Source organism: Pelodiscus sinensis, chromosome 28 (assembly GCF_049634645.1).
Source record: "Pelodiscus sinensis isolate JC-2024 chromosome 28, ASM4963464v1, whole genome shotgun sequence".
NCBI classification, from domain to species: Eukaryota; Metazoa; Chordata; order Testudines; family Trionychidae; genus Pelodiscus; species Pelodiscus sinensis.
The window spans coordinates 4,733,195-4,748,624 of NC_134738.1; the positions used below are offsets into that span (position 1 = coordinate 4,733,195).

Sequence of the window (15,430 nt, forward strand, 5' to 3'; positions counted from 1 at the left end):
TTTTGGAGCTGGGGGGGGGGGCAGGCATCCTGGCTCAGGGTTCAACAAGGCATACTGATGAGACTCAACAAGGACAAGTGCAGAGTCCTGCCCTTGGGCCGGAAGAATCCCAAGCATTGTTACAGGCTGGGGACAGACTGGCTAAGTAGCAGTTCTGCAGAAAAGGACCTGGGACTTCTAGTGGATGAGAAGCTGGATATGAGTCAGCAGGGTGCCCTTGTAGCCAAGAAGACTAATGGCATATTAGGGTGCATTAGGAGGAGCATTGTCAGCAGATCTAGAGAAATTATTATTCCCCTTTATTCAGCACCGGTGAGGCCACATCTGGAGTACTGTGTCCAGTTCTGCTTCCCCCTCCCCCACCTCCCACCCCACTACAGAATGGATATGGATGCATTGGAGAGGGTCCAGCGGAGGCGACCAAAATGATGAGGGGGCTGGAGCACATGACCTACGAGGAGAGGCTGAGGGATTTGGGCTTATTTAGTCTGCAAAAGAGAAAAGTGAGGGGGGATTTGAGAACAGCCTTCAACTTCTGATGGGGAGTTCCAAAGAGGATGGAGAGAGGCTGTTCCCAGTGGTGATGGATGGCAGAATGAGGAGCAATGGGCTCAAGTTGCAGTGGGTGAGGTCTAGGTAGGAGATTAGGAAAAACTATTTCCCTTGGAGGGTGGTGAAGTACTGGGATGGGTTCCCTAGGGAGGGGGTTTTAAGTCCCAGCTTGACGAAGCCCTGGCTGGGATGACTGAGTTGGGGTTGGTCCTGCTTTGGGGAGGGGCTGGACTCAATGACTCCTGAGGTCTCTACCAGACCTGGCATTCTAGGATTTCCAAGAGCAGTTGAAGTTGTTGGATTTAATTTCTCGAAGCTGTATTGTGTGGGATTTAGGGACACGTTTTCTCCCTGTGCAACTTCACGATGTCCGAGACCAGCTGGGTCTCTCACTTTAATTGCCTTGATCAGTTTGTGTCCAAGAGCTGGCCTGGCGCTTCCATTAAGGACGTTAAGCATGTAACTGGTCAAGCGTGGAGTCGACAAATATTTTGCTGGTTACATGATTAATTGATTAGGATTAGCACCTCGTGACGGGTCCCGGCAGCTGCATCGCTGCAGCTCTGCATGTAAATCCTTTGTATCCTTTAAAGGCTTTAAATGCAGAGCTCCAGCAGGGGCTCAATCCTCCAGTGTGTCTAGGTCACTCTGGACCCTATCCCTGCCCTCCAGTGTATCCACCTCTCCCCTTAGCTTAGTGTCATCTGCAAACTTGCTGAGGGTGCAATCCCTCCCCTCTGACGGGGCATTAATAAAGATGCTGAACAAAACCAGCCCTAGAACCGATCCTTCGGACAGTCCACTTGAAACCGACTGCCAACCAGACATCGAGCCACTGATCACTACCCAGTGGGCCCGACAATCTCGCCAGTTTTCCATCTTACCGTCCATGTATCCAATCCATACTTCCTTAACTTGCTGGCAAGAATATTGTGGGAGACCATATCAAAAGCCTTGCTAAAGTCAAGGTATATCACATCTACTGACTTTCCCACGTCCACAGAGCCAGTTACCTCATCAGAAAAGCTAATCAGATTGGTCAGACTCAACTTGCCCTTCGTGAATCCAAGAGTCAGGAATGACTATTCCTGATCACTTTCCCCTCTTCCAAGTGCTTCAAAATGGATTCCTTAAGGATCCCCTCCACGATTTTTCCAGGGACTGAGGTGAGGCTGACTGGTCTGTAGTTTCCTGGATTGTCCTTCTTCCCTTTTTTACAGATGGGCACTACATTTGCCTTTTTCCAATCATCCAGGACCTCTCCCGATCTCCACGAGTTTTCAAAAATAATGGCCAAAGACTCTGCAATGACATTTGCCAACTCCCTCGGTACCCTCGGATGCATTAAGTCTGGTCCCATGGATTTGTGTGTGTCTTGCTTTTCTAAATAGTTCCTAACCTGTTCTTTCTCCATAGAGGGCCGCCCACCTTCCCATACTGCATTGCCTAGCGCATTTGTCTGGGAGCTGACCTTGTCTGTGAAGACAGAAGCAAAGAAAGCATTGGGTACTTCAGCTTTCCCCACATCATCTGTAACTAGGTTACCTCCTTCAACCAGTAAGGGCTCCACACCCCCTGATCACCCTCTTACTGCTAACATGCCTGTAGAAACCTCTCTTGTTACCGGTCACATCCCTTGCCAGCTACAATTCCAATTGCGCTTTCGCCTTCATGATAACTCCCCTGCATTCTCGAGCAATATATTGATACTCCTCCCTAGTCATCTGTCCAAGTTTCCACTTCTTGTCAGCTTCCTTTTTGTGTTTAAGCTCGCCGAGGATTTCCCCGGTAAGCCAATCTGGTCGCCTACCATATTTTCTTTTCTTACTGCACATCGGGATGGTTTGTTCCTGGGCCTTCAATAAGAGGTCTTGAAAATACTGCCAGCTCTCCTGGACTCCTTTCCCCTTCATGTTAGTGTCCCAGGGGACCCTACCCATCAGTTCTCTGAGGGAGTCAAAGTCTGCTTTTCAACACTGCTCACAAAACACAGATGTACCCTTTCTGCTACACAGATATGTACCTGCTCTTTTCATCTCTCCAACAGACACTGTCCCCATCTGCTCACACATTGTTGATACTGAGATGTGTCCTAATCTCATTCCTTTAGTATCACTTCTCATTCTACTTATTTTCCCCAGTCCGGACCAGGGATGGAATAGTGCAGTCAATTAATCGATAAGCAAAAGCTTATAGGTGAATGCTATAGACTACACGCATTACTCCCCCTCAACCAGTACATTTTTTAGCAGGCTGGCCAGCAGCCCGGCTCAGTCCTGGCTCACACTGGGTCTGGGACCTACCACCACTGTGACTCTGCATTTAAAGTGAATTAGGAGCTGGATGGGCAGGCAGCGTGGCTCAGACCTGCCCCGCACAGATAGGGGCTTCTGCCACCCCTCACTGCTGCCTCTTTATCAGAGGCAGCAGCGCAGGGTGACAAGCAGCCAGTCCGTAAGGGGAGCTGGGTTTTAAACTGGCTCCCCTCACAGACCAGCTCCTGCCTGGCACCCCACACTGCTGCCGGCCCTGCCTGTACCCCCAGGGACTATAGAATAGTTGACTAACCAATAAGAATTCATGAGGTTACTTGACTATTCAATTAACCGATATTTAACATCCCTAGTCCAGACATCTGTTCAGAGGACTTTTGTTTATGGGGATTTAAGAACCTGTGATGGGGCAGCTGCCCTGCACTGGCCCTTTAAGGGTTAAAGCTTAGCCCTGGGAGAGGGCTGGAGCTGTGCAGCCAGCAGCTGTGGCCAGTATGAGCAGATTAGGGCCCAGCTGGAGCAGTATAAGAAAAGGCTCCTGGGGGGGGGGGGGGGAGGGGGAGAGACAGACAGACTCACTCTTGCTCTGGCTGGGGAGCAGGAGGGGCCTGGCTGCCAGGCCAGAGACATGGCTGGCTCCACCACTACCCCTCTCACAGTGCTGGGTTTTAACCCTTAAAGGGCCAGTGCGGGGCAGGTGCCCTGTGTCCGTACCCAAACTTAAATACTTGTTATTCCCAGCAGCTACTATCCCTACAGCAAGGGGACAACTCAACAAGTCAAACCTTAGTCCCAGTCTATGAACATAATCAATCTGAATTGAAACCTGGGGAGCTAATAGTTTGCATTCAGGGGTTTGTTCATTTTTTGGTGGTTTGTGGGGGGGTGTTTTGTTTTTTCAACCCTAGCCTTACAAAATGTCAGTGTAAGCCATGCTAGCCCAGGCTGTGGTTACATGGAAGGACGGAGGCTCAAGGGATCAGGGTTTTTTGTACATGTCATGCTAGTGAAAGGTGCCAGACTGACAGAGAGGATGAAGTTTCACCCACAGGACAACTACAGCCCAGGCAGCGGGACATCAGCCTTTCCTCCTGCTTGCTTTCCACTGCCCTGAAGCTCCTGTTCCTTCCAATCTTCCCACTCGCTACATTTGGCCCCACATGGGAATAACCCAGAAACCCGTAGGGTCACATCTGCTGTCCTAGCAAGTGGGAGGCAGAAGGCCACGTGGTTCTGTTGGGTGGACCAAAGACAGTCTAGGTCAGACTCCTGACAGGAATCAGTATGACCAGCCTCTCGTTCCACTGGCCTCTTCCCCCACGGGCCTCATTCATTCCAGACATACACCACGTGTGGCAGGAAATCTGGAGGTGGAAGGCTCGCTGGCTGTCAACAATCCACTCAGCCACTTGATTCCTAGTCCAGGGATTGCTCTATTCCAGCCTCTTCCCATCTTTCCACTTGCTGACACACCAGCTCAGCATGCAAGCAAGTTAGACTGTGCTGGCAAAGACATCTGGTACCAACCGCCCTATTCCGCAGCATGAAAAGGAGACCCATTTGCTGTGCACCTCGAGGCAAGCCACCCCAGGCATTCCTCAAGACAAGCAGCCCTTTCAGCTTGTGCCTCGCGGCATGCACACCAGCCCTGTTGTAAACCTGTGAAAGGGACTGGAATGAGTACAGCCAGCTGCACTGGAGAGTGGTCGCCACTACTGCCAGTGCATGGCCAGCCACTTCTGAAGGTGCAGTCAACGGGGCTGGTAGACTGAGAGAGTCTTTACTGTAATGCAACACCCCTAACTTTTCATGCCTACGTAGCCTTTTCTCGCTCCAAGGTGTCCTGGTGGGCAATCTGCGGCCCATCAGGGCCCTGGGGTGGCCTGTGCGACATTTTGTTTGCCACTGCCCATGCACAGGGTTGCCAGATTCCACTGGTGTCTGTCCAAGCAGTGTTTTTCCTACCGTACTGCTAAAGAGACCCACTTAAAGCAAAGGCCCACGCAGCGAGGTGCATGCTGACTGCACACAACATTGACTGTGGGGGCCGTGCACTGCCTCTGCATCCAATCAGAGCCACTATAGTTCACACCCTGCAAATTCTAGGTACACAAGCACAGTGAGCAAAACTACCGTATCCTGGGAGACCGTGCTGGATACGACAATCTTGCAACCCACTGAGATGAAGGAGGGCCACTCATGTGGCCCAAGCACTAGCCATCATTGGTACAGTGTTTGGAGAAAACGATGCAAGGACTTCCCATAATCCTTTGCCTGCAACACTCATCTGATGAGGGGATGGCCCTGCCAAACACACATTGTAGAATGGACAGAAACTTTTTTGAGGAGGGGAAGGGACCCATCTCGGGGTCCTGCAAATGCCACACAACCCTTGGGCTGCCTCTGGGTGACAGTTCTGCTCTAAGGGATGCCAGAAGGTTAGAAAAGAACCCAGCCTGCTAAGTTCTGAACTCTTAGCACCCACAGACTCACAGGAACGATGTTCTGTGCACGTTCTGCGCTGAGGCATGGGGCAGACGGAGCTGTTCATTTGCCTCCCACTCCCTCAAACGGCAATGTTTAATCCACCCAAAATAAAGTAACGGGAGCAGCCAAGGCGGCAAAACATTTTGGCTCCACCCCTCAGGCAGCATTTCTCTCGACCCACAGGAAAGCTACATCATGAATCAGAGACCCGACCCATCCCCTCCCCTCCCCTTCCCCTAGCACAACAGCCAAAACCTGCTGAGCTGAGGTAATCCTTTTCTTCTGGTACTGTCTCCTCCTCAGGGAGGCATGGAGCATCTCTGTCACTGAGGATTACATGGAAACATTCAGCCCAGAGAGTCTGCGTTTGGCTCTTAATACTTCACTAGCCGGGTGTTGCCTTATCTTTGCTGTTTACAGTTAACTTGGTGCTGCTGAAAAGTACTGAACAGATACCAGAGAGAGAGAGAGACAGCCCCCGTCACTGAACAGATACCAGCGAGAGAGACAGCCCCCATCACAAGAACAGCCCCAGCAACAGAAGTGCAAACTGCTCCCACCTAACCAGCATGACGTTACTAGAATCTCGGCGGCCCGTTCAATTCTTGGCATCCCTTAGGAGGACATTAATAGGATCACAAGGCCCCATTATGAAGTGGGCTCCTGTCCATTATTTATCACGTGATTTCATTTCAAAAAGACAGTTAAAGAGCCACCAGCTGGTAACAACTTTCACTCAATCCGCTGTAGATGTGAATGGATGATGTAGAAGTAAATGCTTTGTCTTGTCAGTATCTGTGCCCTGCAGTCCCAACCATCCTCACTCCCATCCCCTGGGCTTTGTGGGCTGGGCAGGGCAGCCAGCTCCCCACAGAACATGCCCTGGCAGCACAGCAACTGCTGGGAACCTCAGATCACTCAACGTTCTTAGAACAGCTCCTGTGGAGTGACAGGGGGGTATTGCTTGGAGCAGAGCCGGCTGCAATAGACACAGCTCCACCCCACAACATTTCTGGTAACAGGGAGACATTTTGACTGAGCTTTGCAAAACGTCACTTGCCATTGTTTGAGGGGAGCCCACGCCAGGAGACTATAGCTCACTCACCCAGGAGTAAGACACACCTGTAGAGAGGTTTTAAGGCGGCAAGGGGGGAAGAGTCCAGCTTTGCTCTGCAGTGCACGCACTGGCCGTGCCCGGAGCCAGGGAATATGCCACAGGGCAGTTAGAAACCCCAGAACAACAGAAGACAACTTGATGTGCTGGTGCTGACACTGCAGCCCACAAGGGGTTTTGTGAGCTTTATACGTGGCTTGTGCAACAGGCCACAGGGTAAATCAGCTCTCAGGTACCTGTGCCTGCAGCCTTGGCTGGGACAAGGTAATTTATTTAGCTGAGTAACTGGGCCCTACCTGTGCTGGTATAACCACTTGGGCTGATCCTCTCTGCTCCCAGCTCTCTGTGCAGTAACTTCCCAAAGTGCACCACTCCGGTGTCTCTGCTCTCCGGGCACAGCTGCAGAGTGCTCACAGCGGACTGGGGGAGTTTGACAGCAAATCAGAGCTGGGCATCTAAGACCCCCCCCAGGCATTATGGGATAGCTGCTCAGATTTTCCCCAATGCACTGAAAGGCAGTTTAGTACCAGAGTCAGTGGAGAGGCACCAGCACAGGACCATGCCCACATTGCTGTGTGGCCCTAGACTCTGGGTGACTGAAGGCCGTGCGATCCTGCTAAGCCAACACCACATGGAAGTGTTGTGAACAGGGAGACACTAACAGCCACGTCTGCTTACAGAGGAGAGAGCAGAGACTGAAGTGCCCAGAAAGGGGCAAAGGTAACCAAACTGAAGGCTTCTGCCATGCTTCTCTGAATCGGTGTGCTGCTGGCGCTGCCCTGAGCCCAAACAAAGCAGCGTTCTCTGTGGGGAGGAGCGTGAGCAGCCTCCACTAACCCCGTCACCTGCCCCTACTCAGAATGCACCATTAGGCTTGCAACAGACACAAGGGAAGGACTAACAGAGACCCTTACTTGGGCACTGCAGGTGGCTGGGACTCCACGGGGGCAGCAGCTCCTGGGGGCTCTGCTACCGGAGAGCTGCCCACCGCTTCGGCTGGCTCCTCTGCTGCGGTGGACTCCTGAGGCCTGACAGCTGCCCCACCATCTGGGCCAGCGGCAGGCTCTGCTGCTGAGTCAATCTCAATTTCCTGAGCCACGGCGGGCACTTGCGTCCTCTCAGCTGCCGCTGCTGCCTCCTCCCTTTTCCTCATCTCCTCCACAAGCTCCTGCTGCCTCCTCTCGTCGTCCTGACGGGCCAGTTGTTCAAAGCTTTTGAATGCCTGAAAGAGACAAAGTAAATCAAGCAACCGAGCAGGCCGCCAGGCCGTCAATCTACATCTTACATGCGTGTGTCTCAGAAGTAGGGATGCAAAAGCCCGGTTAATCCGTTAACTGGTTAAACCCTTTTAACCGATTAGGCAGGATCCCACGGAGGAGGGAGGCTGCTCCTGGTTACCTGTCCACATCCCTGCTCAGAAGCACACATTAGGGATGTTACATTTTGTTTAATCAGCTAATCGAGTAGTCGGTAGACTTTCCATTGACCGTTCGATTAGTTGATAAGGAGAAGAAATGCAGAGCTGCATGGAGTTAGCTCCTGGCCCCGGGAGCTAACCCCGCCGCAGCTCTGCCTTTTAAATGTCGTAACAGCTACCTGGCTCTTACTACATTTAAAAGGCAGAAGCGCAGTGGGGGACCAAGGGCTGATTCCCAGCTGATGCCAGGTCCCCCGCTGTGCCTCTAACTCTCCTGTCCCTCCTTTCCCCTGGCAGAGATGGTGCTGGGGAGAACCAGCTTTTAAGCAAAGGGGGAGAGGGAAAGCAACTAGTCAAGTAGTCACACATGGGCTATGTCTACACTAGTGTGATCTTTCACAAAAACTCTTTAGTGCAAGAGTTCTTGCATTAAAGTAGTTGCGCAAGAGAACGTCTACACTGGCATGTGCTTTTGCGCAAGAGCATCCTTGCCAGTGTGGATGCTCTCTTACACAAGAAAGCTCTGATGGCCATTTTAACCATCGGGCTTTCTTGCGCAAGAAATTCATGTTGCCTGTCTACACTGGCCTCTTGCGCAAGAACAGTTGCGCAAAAGGGCTTATTCCTGAGCGGGAGCGTCAGAGTTCTGGTGCAAGAAGCATAAGAACATATGTAAACATCAGTAAACATCAGTTTACTTGCGCAAGAACACGTGGCCAGTGTAGACAGGCAGCAAGTTTTTGCGCAAGAGTGGCCACTTTTGCGCAAGATCACGCCAGTGTAGACACAGCCATGGTGTAGGCTTTGCAGCCTGACATTAGGTTAAAAAAAGCCTAAGATGGCTTCAGCAATTGGCTTCTCAGCCAAAAAGCACCAGGGTGAGAGAACAGACTAAGAGGCACTGAGACTAGAAGAGACACCAATTCAGTAGAACTCTGCTTTGAACAGGAAACGGCTCACATGATGCAAAGGCAGGTGAAAGCGAGCATGCATGCCTAGAGCAGGGAGAACTGAGATTCGTAGGGGACACAAGAACGGGCAAATATATTCTTCCATTTTCTGCAGCCTGTAGCTAAGTAGGAAGCCTCCTTGAGATCACTGCGCCAAAGGAGCTCACCATGGCTCTATAGTGACACTGAGCTTCTCCCACACAGAGCAGAACATTAGTTCCTTCTTTTTTCAAAGGGCTCGGGTCGTGCGCTTTAATTTAGGACACAGCCCAAAGCTAGACTAAACTAGAAAAGATTTGGGGTTGCTCTTTGCATGTGGAAAGCAGAACCGGAGGACACTGAGGATGGGCGATCAGAAAAGGGGCCTAGGGATGGGCAATTAACTGCACCAGGCCTGCCTTCCTCTTCAGCTGCAATTTCTCCACTCCCCAGCCCCCATGGGCTTGACTACTTCGCCAGCTGCACCCATTTCACCCCCACCCTAACATTGCAGTGGGTTCCACCCGCTCACTGGGCTCTTCTTCCTCAATCCAGTCCTGCTGCCCAGTCAGGCCAGTAGAAAGCTAAGGAGCCCCTCAGCAAAGTTCTAGAGGAGTCAGCAGCAGAGCCAAGCTAGAAGCAGGCTCCATCTGAAGGGCAGAGCTCTCTCCAAAGGAGTGACATTGCCACCAGCAGCTCCTCGGGAGAAGCGTCAGGGCAAAGGGCACCTTAATGCAGGCACAGCCTAACACCAGGCACTGCCCCTCCCGAGAATCCGAGGGAGTGACTCACCGTACTATTCATGGAGACCAGCTGCATTTCACCCATGAAACACAAACCAGCCCCAGGCAGAGCGCCCAGAGACGGGACTCAGACAGTGCCCTTTAACTGAGGACATGGCCCCAAATGCTGGGCTGCAAAGGGAGAGTGACGCCCCCTGAACTGGTCTGCAGCACATTCTCATTAGGAGCAGCGCCCCAGCTCCGGATGCCCGTGGCTAGGGGAAAGAAACAGCACGTCGTGCGAGCGACTGAAGCCAGAGCCCAGCACGGCCTCTCTCTGGGGAAATTATTTAGGCTACTGTGCAGGGGTTTGTTTTCACACAGTCATTAGACCTCAACTACACCCCAGGGGAAACATGACACAGTTTCTTATTTAGAAGATACACACTGCCTCCTCAGCGGGCCCTAACACTTACTGGTCTGTCACCTCATCTGGCTGCTGCACATGCACAGCAACTTACCTCATTCCCAGTGCAGGCTAACGAGGTCTGCAGTGGGGTCTGCAGGCACCCGTCCCCCCCAAGGGCCACATTCTGACCACGCCTTGGGTCTCACCACGGCGTGCACCCTCACCTTCGCACACACAGGATTCTGGGGTGCCTCAGCAAGCAGCACAATGTGATGTAGTGGGTGTGCTGTACCCTCTTGTGGCCCTGGATCCACACTGGTTGCTGTGTTGTGCTGTGGGTGACCCCTACTGGCCTGTGCTGGTCTGCAGAGACTCTGGGTGTGAGGGATCCAGCGGGGGATGGTCCCTGAGGGGAGGCACGCAGACATGTCCCAGCAGCCTGACAGCTGGCCTAGGTGGTGGAACCTGAAACAAAGCAAGGGGTGTGGCTACCTGCGGGCTGAGCTGCTGGGGGTTGGGGCAGTCTTGGCGGAGGGAAGCATGAAGAAAGCAGATAGGGTTGTCAGGTGTCTGGTATTTTTGCGTCCTGTCCGGTAAAAAAATTCAGAAAATACTGGACACCTAAACTGTCCGGTACTTTCTGATATTTTCCCAGCCAGGAGGCGAAAATCCCGGGCTGTCTGACTCAATGTGGAGGCAGCCCGGCAGCCCTAGTGATTACCAGGTTCCGCAGGGGAGCTGTCTGGCCTGGCGCAGGGAGCAAGATGGCAGTTTTTTGGGCTTGGCTTAACTTTCGGGGTCCTTTTTTTTTGCTCAATAAACTTTTTCCTGGCGTGGGGTTTTTTCGGTATTTTTTCCTGAAGCCATCTGGCAACCCTAGAAGCAGACTAAGTCCAGGAGCGGGGGGTTCAGGGGCCTGTGAACCCCTTCCCCCGAAGAGAACTAAGGCGGCCTGCCCTGGCTCCTGTGGCAACGTTGAGCCTGTGCGGCGCTGTATCCCTGAGAAGCAAATAAACCTTCTATTCTACAGCCTGACAGAGTCACATCTGGCTGCGGACAGGGGTGCAGGGTGGGGGGGCTCCTCGACACGCCATCACACACAGCTCCTAGCATGAGTGAGGACAGCCCCAAGGGCTGCTCCAACCTACAGAAGCTGGCACCAGTTGTTGATGGGCTTCTCTGAAGCTCAAGAATTCTTGCAATGACTACCTCTCCCATCTCTGGCTACTCTCCAGCCGTCTCTTTGGCAGGTGCTGCACATGGGGGTGCGTGAGGCTGTCCATGCTGGTGCTGTGCTAAAGATTCCCCAGGGCTTTTGCCCCCTTTCTGCCATCAGAGCAGCACGGACAGGATCTGAGCACCATAATGCAATATCATGTGCACAATGTCGGGACCCAGGGTTTCTGAACACCGCAACGCTATAGCAAAAGCAAGAGCAGCTGCACTTTGCTCCACTTTATGGAAACTGTGGCTGCCCCTGGGATGCTGCGTGAAGCTGCTGCAGTGGGAGAGTCAACAGCAGCAGCATTAGGAGGACGGCTAGAGAGTCGCTACTGCTGCTGGGCAGAGGGACACAGAGCTATTCACACAGCTTCCTTGAGTGCCCCGTCACCCACCCTAGTATCAGCCCACTGCTTATGTGGTCCCTTCACATGCCTGGCTCCTGGCCCAGGCTAGGCCCCTTTCTATTGAAACATGGCCTGCAAATGAAACAATAGATGTGTGTTTTGTTTGCTTCTTTATGCTGCATAAAGCCCTGGCAAGCCTTCTTTTCACCCAAAACAGCAGAGTTATCTGGGTTTTTAAACGGTCTTTTTTGAACATGAGAAATACCAGACGTTGCCTTTCCTAGTTTTCCTGGAGAACTCATGAGATCACTGACATCACAAGAGACCTCTAACATGAGCACCTGTGGGAAAGGGATGGTTAGACTGTTTATAACTCTTCGGTTTGGCTCAATTTTTGTTCACACCCATTTAACGCAGACTGCTGCTAGACACCTGATGTGAAAGCTCTTACTGAAAACAACAGCAAGTCCATTCTACTGAGTGTAGCCAAAATGTAGTCTTTTAGCGTTGGTATAAGACTAAGTATAATGATGAAAATAAGTCCTAGATAGTAATTTGCATGTATAAGTTCTGTATGTTTCTGTTTCACCCTGCCAGGATTAGCAGGAAGGTCAGTTCTAGATCTTAGGACCTGGTTTTATTACAATGTTTGCTATAAAGTCTTGCTTCTTGTTAACATTACAAATTAAATTGTTCTTCTCGTCTGCATTGCAAACTAAGTTGTGTAAGAGCTTTTGTTATTTCTTTAGAAACTATATAACCCTTTCTAAAATGTAGTCTTGTCTGAAATTCTCTGTAAAATTCTTTAGCATGAGCGGAGATTGTGTGCATAGTTAAGGATAAGCATGAAAAATGTCTCAGATGCCCAGATGGTCCAAACAGTGGGAGAAACTTGGAGAGGATCAGAAAATATCCATTGTGCCCTAGGCTAAATGAATTAGCAGAGCTGAGGAACTTTGGAGACGAGCAGACACTCCCAAAGGTGAGACGACAAACAAGGGAAAATGATGGGAAGCCCGACAACAATCAAAGGATAATTGTGGAAAACTCTGAGGCTAACTCCATTTAAGGGAGGATGATTGCAGCAGTACGACATTGCAAAACCTGTATACGCCAATGGGAACGTACAAGTATAAGTATGGTGGTTCTCTGGGCTCAGTCCTGCGTAGTGCCTCAGAGAAAACTCAGCTCCTCACTCATGTTCAATCTAACAGGTCACTAGACTGACCTGAGTCACGACAGACTGGTAACTGGAAGTGGGCTGTGCCCACAAAAGCTCACGATACCATCTACATGTTTTGTTAGTCTTTAAGGTGCTACTAGACTATTGGTTGTTTAAGTTTTACAGACTAACTCAGCCTCCCCTCTGAAGATTTTGGTAACTATAAGAACGTAGTCTACCGGGGGGGAGGGTTGCTTTTCATGTCGTATTTTCAATAAACATAGTGTATTGCCTTTTCCCCTGAAAAAGATCCCATGTGCTTTTTATAAACATAACATGAGAATGAGAAAACTCCCACTCCAGTTCTCTGGTCCTCCAAGGAGTCCTCTGGCAAAAGGCAAGGAAGGCAACACTTCAAAGTTAAAAACAAAGAAAAAAGATAAATTCCAGGCTGCCTTTGTCCATCACAACGCAGGAATAAGGCACAAATCCATTTCTGCTCTTCTCTGCAAGTCGATTCTATGCTGCTTGCCTAAGGCCTAAGAGAGACTAGCTGATCTGTGGGGTTCATGCTCTGGGAAGGAGGCAGAGCAGAAGCAGGGATGAGAAAGAACCAGCAGATTCATGGCACTTTGAAAGAGCTGGGAGGGAGGGGAAGAGTAGGTTTTGTGGGGCTCCAGTGCGTGAGGTGTGGAAGGAGGGGGCAGAGTGAGGGTGAACAAGCCACAGGGGGAATAGGTTGCCCACCACTGGCAATCATTCCAAGACAAAGGAGGGCCGTTTATGTGGCCCACTCACTAGTCTTGCTTACCCCTCGCGGAACTAAACTGTAAAAACTAACCAGGACTTCCCATCTCCCATACACACATCACCCACTGGACCATTTTTGAGTTGTAAGCATTCCAAAGAAAGTCTTATCTCAATGTGTCCAGCAGCATGGGCCCGCAGAGCCAACAGGCTGAGGCCAACAGTGTGTGCTTCAACCCAGAACGAGAGGCTGAGAAGCTCTGAGTGAAAAGCAAAGCTTAGAAACAGAAACTTGGAGGAGAGGTCTTCAGCCCAACCCTCTTGGCCAAGCTAAGGTCACGCTGCAGTCTCTCAACCACCCCCTTCTTCTCTGTCGTTGTCACAGACTGCTCCTTTTGCCTTGGCTACTGCAATCACTTCCTGTCAGGCATTTTAGCACCAACCGTATTCCCTCCATGATGTTCAAACCATTGCTGTCAAAGTTCGCTCTCACACCCATTCCTCTCACGAAGTTGCCCACCATGTGTCATCCACTGACTCCCCACTGCATTGTGCTCCACAAAGTTCCCGTCCTCTTACATCATGCTGCCCTTTCCTGCATCTCTGCAGTGCTCCTTCATACACCCTCAGCTCATCTGCTCTTACCATCTGTCATGACCATGAGGTTTAGCCAGCAGCCTGGGGACTAAAGAGTTAACTATATCACTTACTTAACCAGGTAGCAGGCAGCCAACAGAAATGTAGGTAGAAATTTCAAACGGGGACAAAGGAATTTTTGGTTTTTCCCTCCTTTGTCCCAGAGCAGTTTCTCTCCAGCTACTAAGGGGGGGCAGACAAAATGTCTCTCTCCAAAAAAAGAATCTTCACTATCTATAAATCCGTTAGGTTTTATTGTTTTATGGTTTGGGAATAGGAATCTGATGTCTGTGCATTTAAAAATGGGTTTTCCTCTACTTTATAACTAAGTTTTGGCCCATGGTGGAATCCCCCGTGAGTATATTAATTGGTGACTTATCTAATGATTATGCTTATATCAGGAGTATTGTGGTGAAGATAAAAGCTCTCTTTCCTTTTTATTAACCTGGTATTGGTTAATTTTTATGTCCTGGTTTTACGATAGGGCTGAGATTTCCCAAGTGATCTCTCCTCTGGCTTTCTTATCATTACTTGAGTGGTGGAATCGGATTTTTATCCCCAAAATCTAGGTTTCTAAGATTTTTGGGGGAAGCTTTATACCAGAGCCTGGAAAGATAAGGTACTTTTTGGGTACTTTTGCAGACCTACTGCATTTATCATGCCAGAGTGGAGATTATGCCTTGGCACCCTTTATCTCTTCTTCACTGATATATATGCCAGGACACCTTTCTCCCCTCATTCCAATTCCTCCAGAAACCTCATCTTTGATGTGCAATCTCTGAGACATGACAGGAGAGTAAGGCAGCCAACAAGTAACAAAAGGAATTAAACAAGCAGCTGTGACCTGATCAACCTCACAATCTTACCCAAAGGGGAAGGAGCGTAAAGGAAAGAGGAGAGGGTGTTTATACTGCTCACTTTGTTATGCTACACCCATTCCTCAGAGCAAAGCCTGGGTCTTTACTTGGTTGTGGCATAGCAAACATTTCTAGGAGCTTGAAAAAATAAAAAAAAGACAGTAACTCCACCCTTAGCTAAGGAGTTACTGGCCACATGCAAGCCAATCGTGTAACACAGTTGGCCCCACTCAGACCCTGGTACAAGAATGCCATCATACATCAGTCGAACAACTGATGAGGGCCTGATCCAGCCCCCAAAGACCTCAGGGGACAGTGTCATGAACAGTAACAGCATGATCCTCCGTGAAGGAAGCCGACAAGGATCAATGCTGGCCCACTTCAATTCTGGTGTGAGGGAGTAATGAATGCAATGCTGTCCCCACCCTTTCAGGTCTCCCAGCTACTCCCGGGCTAACAATGCAGAACCAGTTTGGAGAAGCTGTCACGGGGAAGCTGGAGGTTCTGCCAGCCGGGATGGAGATGACTGAGCACTCGCAACAGGGTGCGGGGCTGGG

At 50.6% G+C, this 15,430-nt stretch overlaps 1 protein-coding gene across 3 annotated transcripts in view; it reads right to left on the reverse strand.

The window, feature by feature from the left end:
* NUDCD3 (NudC domain containing 3) overlaps positions 1–15,430 on the reverse strand; it is a 63,007-nt gene that overhangs the window by 46,959 nt on the left and 618 nt on the right. For all 3 annotated transcript variants that reach the window (XM_075910898.1, XM_075910896.1, XM_075910897.1), the window contains exon 2: positions 7,341–7,648. In XM_075910898.1, the coding sequence (XP_075767013.1) occupies positions 7,341–7,648 (308 nt within the window). The remainder of the gene's footprint in view (positions 1–7,340; positions 7,649–15,430) is intronic.